The sequence below is a fragment of the Dromaius novaehollandiae genome, chromosome Z (genome assembly GCF_036370855.1).
Source record: "Dromaius novaehollandiae isolate bDroNov1 chromosome Z, bDroNov1.hap1, whole genome shotgun sequence".
NCBI classification, from domain to species: Eukaryota; Metazoa; Chordata; class Aves; order Casuariiformes; family Dromaiidae; genus Dromaius; species Dromaius novaehollandiae.
The window spans coordinates 55,847,960-55,858,373 of record NC_088132.1 but is presented as its reverse complement, the minus strand read 5'-3'; the positions used below and the strand labels follow the sequence as shown (position 1 = coordinate 55,858,373).

General features: G+C 43.0%; 1 protein-coding gene across 1 annotated transcript; it reads right to left on the bottom strand.

Moving 5' to 3' along the window:
- Positions 1-2,134: 2,134 nt before the first annotated feature.
- On the bottom strand, positions 2,135-9,865 carry LOC135324778 (MARVEL domain-containing protein 2-like). The gene is made up of 6 exons (XM_064501689.1): positions 8,586-9,865; positions 6,923-6,955; positions 5,595-5,731; positions 4,861-5,032; positions 4,415-4,465; positions 2,135-3,499 (listed from the first exon to the last, which is right to left on the bottom strand). The coding sequence occupies exons 1-6, from the start codon at positions 9,648-9,650 to the stop codon at positions 3,383-3,385; spliced, it is 1,575 nt and encodes a 524-aa protein (XP_064357759.1). The 5' UTR covers positions 9,651-9,865; the 3' UTR covers positions 2,135-3,382.
- Positions 9,866-10,414: the final 549 nt, after the last annotated feature.

The window sequence follows — 10,414 nt, the reverse complement described above, 5'->3', positions numbered from 1 at the left end:
GTATGTGATGCACACTTTAGCATATGTTCATTACATACTTTACTTACCCTGCATAAACATACAATGTGGCAAGGAACATGAGGATATTGCCACAGTTATCTTGATCACAGTCATCCAGCTTGTTTAATCAAGACAAACAAACCCTTTTCGTAACTCAAGTCTGGTTTGAAAACTCTTGTATTCTTGGAATCTGCAAGTCCCTCTTGGACATTTGCCTGTATGGATCTGTTGAGCCAGGCAGGTATTTCCTAAGAGGAAGATTGGAGGAAAGAAGTCCGTGTTACTTACACTCAGTGGCTGAGGACAAGCTGTAATTGAAAGAGTATGCAAATCCCTTTGATGTAGGGCAATATTATTTGCAAACTTTAAATGAGTATTATTGCCTTCAGCAAAAACCCAGTCACACTAGTGAGGCCACATAACAGACATTTACATTTACATGCAACAATGCAGATTCACAGAGCGGAGACTAGAGAGAACGCGCAGAGAGACCCAGGTGATGTTCATCAGCCTTTGACACTCCTGTATTAAGTATGACTCCAGTTTTGTTCAAAGTACACCTTCTGGTCTTTCAGGACATCAGGAGACCACTTTCCTTGAGAGTTCTAATTGTAACTAAATCTGACTAAACTGACTCCTCATTTGTCTTGCGTTTGGCTGGCTTCAACTCCCAGCCATTAATTTTTATTTCATTAATCTCTTCCTCCAAGAGATTAAAGTGTTTCTTAGTCTAGTATTTTTATTTTTGCACATTTAGACTAGTTCTTCCTTGATAGGTTAGAGTAAAACCAACTTGCCAATTGTACACGCTGAGCCTCCAGCCTCTTCTCCACCTGCCTAGCAACGTCGAGCTCTGTAACACGACCCAGGCTCAAGGCAGTAATTTACCTTAACAGCCGCAATGCGTTGCCAGGCTGGACTTCCTAAGCTGCAGAGTGAGTGCCTGTGCCTGCTGTTCGATGCTCAGCACACGCTGCGGCAATGCCTGGCACCAATCCTGCCCAAGCGCCTGGCAGTTGCAGAAGGGTGTTCCTGCCCATCTTCTCTCCGCGACCCCAGGAAACCAGCCCAGCCACACACACGACACCCTCGCGGGAGAGGCCGAGGGAGCCACACGCAGCGTCTCCCATCGGGTCCTTTCCCCATTCCAACAAGGGGCAGTGTTCCCTTCTCCCAGCCCTTTTGATGGAAACCTCAGAAGGGAAAGTGTCTGCAGATGCTTTTCTGGCCTATCTGAGGGGGTGAGAGCTGGTTTCTCAGCAAGTGAAGTTCAGACCACTGTCAAAGGGAGACGAGCTGGGTGTTCGTAGTCTTAATAGGCCTTTCCCGCACCAGGAGACCAACTGGAAATCTGCCAGAGAAAACATCAAAGAAGCAAGCCAGGGGAGTAGAGTGGGAGCAGATCTTCTTTTTAGCACTTTACTTGAGCCTTAAACTTGGATTAATCTTCTCCTGGTACCTGATGCAATGCCCAGAACCGCCACTGAGAAAAATGGGAAATCTGGGTGTACAGTGAGCAGGCATTTAAAGTGCAGGGGTCTGGACAAGGACATGTCTTACAAACAAAAATTTTTTTGTAACATTTCTGCAGCACAACAGGTATAAAACACCTGGCCCGATCTCCCTTACAGGGTAGGGAGGTTTCCTTTACATCGAAAGGAATGGAAACTTGAGCCAGAGAGAGGACTGAAAAGAGAGCAAGGACAAGGGATGGCACTGAGTTTTGCCCTATTCAGACTGAAAAAGACATTGAGAGACCTTCCAGGTGGATGAGACTGAAGTCCGTTTCAAATGAAAAGGTGCCAGGCTTTCTAATTCTCTCAGCATTCCCTTAGCTTCTTGCGTTATGTACCGCATCCACTAGAACTCCTGGGATTAAGTGGCTGATTAAATTGGAATGTAATTTTTGATAAATATGAGAGCGAGTCTGAAGCCATCAGGATTAGAGCGTGAATAATAAGGGCTCAAAAATCAGATGGGAAATAACGCCCAGGGTGAGGTACAGTACTGCATTTGCAGTACCAAAGATGCTATTTTGTTCTAAACTGGAAACAGCTTTCCTAACTTCTTCCCTTTAAATTAAGGCCAAAGTTGAAAATTTACCTCTAAAGAAAACATACAATCACTAACAAAAGTCTTGAAGTAACCTTTATCAACACTTTTTCCTAATAAAATGCTTTCAAAAACAAAGAGAACAACATGGGTATGCTTAGGATTTTTTTTGAAATTAAAATATATTTCAGAACAAAATATCCAGTAAAACAGCAGTTGTAGAAAACTATACAAAGAAACGGCTATCAATTCTTCCATTTTAATACGTAAAAAAGTGTCAATATAAAGATATGAAAAATGATGTAAAAAGAAATTTTCCTTATCTATGAGAACATTTGCACATGCAAACCTACTTATCCCAAGATATATTACACAAATTTTTACAGAATCTCTAGAAAGCATATCTATCAACAACACATTTTACCTTGCCTTATAGAAGATCCTTTATTGGTACTTGAATTGGGAATTAATTTTGTTCTACTTAATCTCTGAGTTCACAATCAGCTTCAATTAGGTAATCTTAAAACTGTCCTAAACAAAAGTCCTGTTCCTTGCTCACAAAGAAAAACCATTTTTCTTTTAGGCCCACAGATTCCCGCTAAGATGATCCAAAAAAGTATGCAGAGCACACCAGTCTTTGCCAATACTAGTGCACCTAATCCTGCATCTCTATTCCTTTAAGATCATATATAAATTCATTGTATCATCTCTACAAGGGTGCATTAAAAACAAAAACAAACAATGAAGACGAAAAACCCACCGTGCTATCCTTGCTTAAATAGAAACTTACTTTGTACCTCTTGTTAAGTAAAATTCTCAATAATTTCTCACATACAGCAGACCATATGAAGATGCAAATAGTCTTATTAAACTCATTTCTGATTTGTCAAAACTACTCAAAATAATTAAGTACTTTACCCAAACCCCAGCCAGTAACATCACTCAACTCTTTTTTGATATTGTAAGGCCTATATATAAAGTCTGAAATTGTTACAGCACTTGTGTGCACATTTTTGACATGGTATTTAGAACTGCTTTCTCTGGTAGACAATAATGCAATACTTGCAAATAGAAAAGTATGCATATGTAAGAGGACTGGCTGTGCACTGTCTAATAAAGGCAGAATGTTAACACAGATTTTCTAAATTCACCTGGTAACCTCATTATATTGATTTAAAATTAGATCTGTATGCAAAACCTACCAGAAATACACAGTATCTAAGTAAGTGACAAAGTGATTAAGAAAGTAATTGTTTTCCCCACAGGAAATTCTGAGAGTAAATAAATATTTAAAAAAATATAAAACAGTATCCCCATAGTCAAGGCAATGCTAAACTTTTACATTCCAATTCATAACTTTATCATAGTCCTGAATTCGTTGTTTTATGTGAGAAAGCTTATTCTTCAGGTATTCACAACGCTCCTTTTTCTCCAGAAATGCAGGATCCTGCCAAAAATACAAACCCCCCTTATATTAATGTTCATGCTTTCAGTTTCTTCCAACAATAGCTCATTATCAATGATGCCATTGATTACAGACAGCATGTAAATATCGTCATTCTTCAAAAACACTCTTTTTCCTTGGCAACTTCTTACATCCAGCCTTTTCCGTTTCCCCTTCTTTCATGAAGGGCTGAAGAGAGAGGCTCTGCTTTAATATGCCTTAGTTACTTAGTAAACAGAGCAACTTTAACATAAATGTGTAAATACAAATAGGTGTGTTCTGGCATGTCAAATAAACCCCTTTCCCCAAAAAAAGCAATGACATTTAACTAACATGGATGAAAAATTTGAAATCAATTTAAAAAACCCACATATTTGTAAAGTATTATGATTTTAGTGCAACAAAGGTACACATTTACTGCCTGCATTTAAAAACAACACAGCAAAATCTCTTGGACTACAGAGAGAATTAATTTTTGACAGTCCATGTAAGCTCCATGCCAAAAAGAAAATACATAACTTCTTTCCAAGGTCAATATTGTATCTTTTCTGTTATTAAAAAAAGCTGTGTTGGCTTTGTCAGTGAGTACAAATGAACTGGATGCCCAAAATAATCAATGGTAACTGATCTTCTGAAAGCAAAATGCTAGAGATGAGACATGCTCTCAGAAAATTAAAATATTTCCCCCCCCAACTCTGTTTAACAGAATCATTATTCTCAAATGAGGTTATTGACATGATGAATAGTGTGTGTAGTATCCTAACTTTACCAGAGTTTAAAAGACAAATATACAAAGCTCTGTAATAGCTAAGCATACCCTAAGCTAGCATATTGTACCTAGTGTTAGAAGTCCTTTCTATTTACAGTCTCTTTGCTATTCATTAGATTCACTAGCAATGTAAAGCTGAAAACACTCACATTTTTTTTCTTCTTGTATTCTTGCAAAACTCTTGATATCCTTTCCTCTTCCTAGTAAGAGAGACCACACATTTTTAACCATATTAGTGCACTCCATTTCTTCATGCAAATTTTACTAAGTACTTGTTAAAAGTCAATTGCTCCTTTAATCAAATCCATTTTAATATATTTTTAACTGCTAGTTTTCTACTTGAGAAATAGCAAAAATACATTAACTGTAGCTCATACAAAACTTGAAAGCTGCTAACACACAAAAAAAGAAAAACCATATATACAGTTTAATCGCAACTTAGCATCCTCAGCTAAAGACTAAACAAGAAATAACAGACTTGGGGAAACTGTCTCTCCTACCAAGTCACTGCCAGCATTACGAGACATTGCCATAACTAAAGATAGTCAGAAACTGCCTAATAACATACCTGCTCTTCCATTTCACAGGTACTTACATGTATGCTTCCAGGAGTATAAGGCAGTTTTCTCATCAATGCATCCAGCTCATCAAACTTCTTTAATACAGCATGAACTTCCCCTGACAGTTCTTTATATTCAGCAAACTGATCATTGAATACCGCTTTGTATCGGTCTCGCATTTCATTTGTTTGAATTGCTGGGTATTTCCTTTAAAAAAATAAAAGTGTTTTTTAAGGACTAATATTAGAGACAGGACTTCAACAGACACACAAACCCTTGACTTTGGTACTGTATTTCTGTATTGTTTGTTAATCTCCCATAACCTGCTGAAATTTGCATGTATGTAAAGCACGGAAATCTACACCAAGTATTATACAAATTATTTTTATCATCTCATACTTCACCATAGAACAGCCTAGCCTTGCGGCTTTAAAATTAAGTATGTTATAGATTCAGGGACTAAAAGGACAAGAACTTGTCTGTATGGTCTTCTGTTCCTTCAGTAATTATTGTACATGCTACATTACAATAGTCTGCTTTAGCATTTGAGCTTTTTAATTTAAGATTCTTCATTTATATTACTGTTTCTATGCCATTGACACTAGCACCCATCCTCTCTAGTTTAACATTCACTTCAGTAAGATTCTGAGATCCATGCCACACAAAGAATGGCAGAGAAACCATGAAATGTATATATGAGAAACACTGAGTGAAAAACATGATTCAAATATTCTCCGTTAAGTTTGTTTATCAAAGCTAAGTCACTTACGCTAAGTAGTCTGGCATCACTATAGGTTTAGGAATGTGGCCTGCAGGTATATGACCATTAAGTTGCTCAGGTTTCCCTTCCACTGATTTAAGCTGCCTGTAAGTGATCTCTTCTCTCGGTCTGTCGACACTTCCGTACTAAGTTTTAAAAGCAAAAAAAAGTTCTTAATAAAGTCAATTTTACTTCAAAAACAATATACATAAGCCACAAAGTATCTGACTAATTTGAAGACAGAGATACAGGGACTGAACAGCAGCACATCTTAATTATAATTAGAAAATTAGAAAGGTGTTACAGTAATGTTTCTCACACAATAACCATCTTAAATTTGTCCAAATAGCTGCTGCAGTGACAAATAAATACTTCTTGGAAATATCTGTCCTGTATGTCCTAAAAAAAGTAATTTAAGAAAGTTTCCTTGGGTTTCCGTCTAATCTGTGACTGCTGATGGACAGAAATCACTCAGTTCTCCCATGTCTCAGTTTTCCCTCATTCCCTGTTGCACAATTTCTCCCTGGACCCAGAAGTAACAACACATGGAGTCCTGCCACAGCTTATAAAAAAGAATCCTGATTCAGTACTGACGTGAGCAACTGAGAAAACAGTAGTAGGAAGTTCACAGTATCTAATGGGGAGGCATTTAAGATTGAAAGAAATGCATCATAAATTCTCTGAGAATCATCAACATCTGCTGTATTAAGATCCTGTGCAATCTTCATATTTTATGCACTTGCATCTTTGTGCAATGGAAGCACTACAATCCTCCTTCAGTATGACAGATTCTGGCATTTGCAGATATTTCAAAGCTCACAGAGTGGACTTTGGAGCAGTCTCAGAGAGACAGGAGCAAACTGTCAGCTCAATGAGTACCTATCACTGTGCTCCACTGCCTCTTCTCCAACTTAAACAGGCAGTTGGGAGGGTTTTTTTTGTTTTGTTTTGTTTTTTTAAAAAAAGGAAAAGAAGAAAATCTCTTAAACCAACAACACAAGAGATGCTCTGCTGTTATAGCCATGTCTGCGACACACTGTGATGAATGTTGCAGGACTTGTCATTCATTGAAAGAGGATAAGAGCACATACGGAGCCAGTCATCGGATTTGCTGACACTGTAAACTTAAAACCTAACCTAACTAGCAGCAACTTCTTTATTAGCTCCTTCTGAATCTCCTGGGTAGGGGAACATTGTCTGGACTGCACTAAAGAACTAAACCTGATCTCTTCCTAGCAGAATAAAAACTAGACCGGTCAATCAAAACAAAGAGTCACAAGAAAAAGAACAAGCATTTGGAAATACCAGTAATGAAACAAATGTAAATTGTTTCTTACCTTATTTTCTGGTAAAGACGACTGTGTTTTCATCTATCAAAAAAAAAAAAAAAAAAGCTGTAAGCTTTATTCTCAGCATAAGTAGTATGCAAAAGCACTGCCTCTTAAAACTTAAACTTTGTCAAAATCATGTTGTACAGATAATTATGCATGCATATTTAAGTATGAACAAATTTAGAATGAGAAATATTCTTCAGATCAGTAGATTTAAAACTGTTTAAGAATGGCAGGAAAAAAAAAACCAACACCCCAACCCAAAACAACAACAGGATCTCCCCTAGTAGCTGTAAGGAACAAATCGGATTAAATACTGCACCCAATCACTTTTATTACCGCACATTCCAGCATATATTAACTCACTGACACTCTGAGGCCCAAGTCATTGCTTAGAAAACATTTCAGTGCTCTAACGAGTAACTTGACCAGCAGCTATTTTGCACAACACTCTCTAGAGCCTAACCTGTATCGTAAAAGCCTTATCTGTAGAAATATTCTCAAATAACCGGAAGGAATAAAAGAACACCAAGAACAGCAGGGAAGCATGATGTAGCACCTTCTATGTAATTCCAGCAATTAGTTCATTTTTGCACAAATTTTAAAAATGCTTAAAAATTTTAATCATAGAACTGCAAATTACTTTTCAAAAGGGGAATCCCAGTTTTATGCCAGATACAGTGCTTAAGCTGTGTATATATAAGTTCTTCTTGATCAATCTGATCAATTTATCTCAAAAGCAGAATTTTAAGAAAATGCAAAAAGCTTAACAAGGAAGGAAGATAATAGATAGAAATATTTGTTCTTGGTGTTTTATACCAAACTCTTGATGTACCTCGTTCAATCACTAAAAGAACTTGTTAGAAAGAATCAAGATTCCCTCCCTCTTTCACTTTGGGAAAAAGGAGAGAGGCACTAGAGGTCAGCACAAATACTCTAATGAAAATGAACTTAGATTCATCTGGCTCCTGCCCCCTCCCCCCCCCCCCCCCCCCCAATTTCATATATGATAGTGACACAGTTCCTAGAGCTTAAGATTTTTTTTTAGTAATTAGGACAGGAAAAAAAAGAAAAGAAACCGATTGGCTAGATTTTGGTGTCTCAGATTTCCATTCGGTTGTTACTGTCATCTATAGTATCATGAGGAAAGTTAAAAAGACATAAAAAAAGTAGCTTGAAGTTTTGTATGCAACATAAAAATCACCATTTCTTCTTTTTATTGTCATTCACACTAGCACTTAACCTGCTGAAAGCACAGACTCCAAACGTGAGGTGGCTTTAAGCCCTACCCTGCTAAACAGCTGAACAGGCACATTGTTCACTCCTTCCTTTGTTTGGAAAATACATGCCAGGAAGCGGTTCATCAGCTGATGCAGGAAAAACACTGAGTATTACAAAGAGAACAGAACCAGGTCCTTACCGAAGTCAATTAGGAAAAAAAAAGAAAGAAAAAAGGGCAACAGGAGTTTGCACCAGACATCTTAAGAGGCGTGTTTCACTCAGTGATCTGAAATCCGTTATTTAGACCAGTAAATATGGTGACTCAGGGGCTCTGGACGGCCGCAGGGAAGAGGTGTCTGATGGGACCCAGCCACGGCACGAGCGAGGGCTCCCAGCTGCTCCCTGTCGCACCATACGTGTTAGATGTAAGCGGTAGTTTATGACCCACCTCCTGTTCCAGCAGCTCTCGGTGCCTCCTGGCTGCTTCGTGTCTCCACAACTTCAGACAAACCATGGCGCTGATCAAGTAGACCAGCACTGCGACGAACAGGAAGATCATCGCGGCCGTCTGGCCTCCTTCCACCCGGCAAAACGACGCGTTGATCGGCGTCTTGAACAGTGCATAATAGCAGAGTCCCCCGCGATTAATATCGTTCACGTAGACGATGGCGGCCGCCATGTAGAGGAAGAACAAGGCCACGTTGATCCCGAACTCGGTCAGGGGCCACCAGTGCGAGTCCAGCAGGATGGTGCGGTAGTACATGGACATGCCGAGCACCAGCAGCGCCACGGTGACCACCCACGCGGCGCCCGCCGCCACCAGCACGAAGGGCGTCTTGGGCCCGCTGTACGAGTACCCGCCGTAGGCACTGCCCGCCCCGAGACCGTACGGCTGTGAGTACCCGAACATGTTGTACCACTCGTTGTCCTTGTGGACGTAGGCCGAGACGCAGGCGAACACGGCGGCGCCCAGCAGCAGCTCGGCGACGCAGAGGATGCGCAGCAGCCCGGCCCACGACTTCATGTAGCCGTACCGCAGCGCGTAGGCGGCCGCCGCCTCGCTGTAGGCGCGCGCGGAGCAGGCGCGGCGCTCGAGGGAGCCGCCGGCCTCGCCGGGCAGCATGGCCGCGCCTTCGGCCCGCGCCGCGCCGCCGCCGAGCCGCGAGGAGCCGGCGGCCGAGCCAGGCGGCGGCCGGGCGGCGGGCGAGGGCGGCGGGGAGCACTCGGCTCCCTCCGCGCCGTACTTGACGTCGGAGGCGGCGCTGTCCCAGTCGGAGCCGCCATGGCGCTTCCCCCTGAAGAAGTTCTTCCACGAGTCCGGGATGAACCGCCGCACCGGCTTCAGCTCGCCCTCGCCTCCGGGCCACGAGCCGGGGCCGCAGGGCGGCTGCAGCGGGAGCGGCGGCGGCGGGAAGGCGGCGGTGGGCGGCCGCGCTGCCGCCTCCCCCGAGCCCAGCGACTCCTCATCGGGCCGCCGCCGCCAGCCGCCGGCCGCCGCCGCGCTCCCCGACATGGGCGACGCCTCCCGGCCGAGCCGCCCCGGCCCGGTTCACCTGCGTCTGCGGGGGGGGGCAGGAAGGCGCCGCGGCTCCGAAGGGCGGCCGGCGCCGGGCGGACAACGAGCGGCGACTCCCGCCGGGAAGCTTTCGGCGCCCTCAGCCAGGCGCCTGCCCGCAGCGGGAAGCGCCCCCGCCGGGCGGTGCCCCGGGGCGGCCTCCGCCCGCCCGCCCTGCTCCGCCGCGGGCACCGCCGCGGGCACCGCCGCGGCCCCGGCGCGCCCCGCTCACCTCCACCTCCGCCACCGCCAGGGCCCATGCGCCGCCCCGCCCCGGTAGCCTCACCTGCGGCCGGGTCCCGGGGGAGCAGCGGAAACGCCGCCCGGGAGCGGCGGGAAAAAAACGAAGAGCCCCGGTACCGAGCTGGTCTTGTGCACCACCTAACAGCGGCACGAACTCCAAGCTTGTGCTCGATAAATATGTATTTTTATCTACTAAACTTTACACATTAACAGTACAGAAATGCAAACGTAAATCACATCCAAAATAAGCTTTTCCTTATTCGTACGTTACCGCTGACCTTGGTGACGCGTTGGATTGCTTTCAATTGAGCAATCTCGGTTACAGTGAAACTCTAAAGTTTTAAACAGTCTGTTCAGACAAATACAAAACACTTTGTGTGTCATTTACCAGACACATGACTGCTCTTTCCTCCAGCACAACTGCAATTCAAGGAGAAAAGCCACCCACTACACCATTAACTTTCAAAAGCATACAAAGG

Coding starts and splice junctions, on each gene's coding strand:
- LOC135324778 (XM_064501689.1), bottom strand. CDS start 9,650: ATGTCGGGGAGCGCGGCGGCGGCCGGCGGCTGGCGGCGGCGGCCCGAT. Junction 5,732..6,922: donor CGTCTTTACCAGAAAATAAG/GTAAGAAACAAT, acceptor TTTAAAACTTAG/TACGGAAGTGTCGACAGACC. Junction 5,033..5,594: donor GTGATGCCAGACTACTTAGC/GTAAGTGACTTA, acceptor ATTTTTTTAAAG/GAAATACCCAGCAATTCAAA.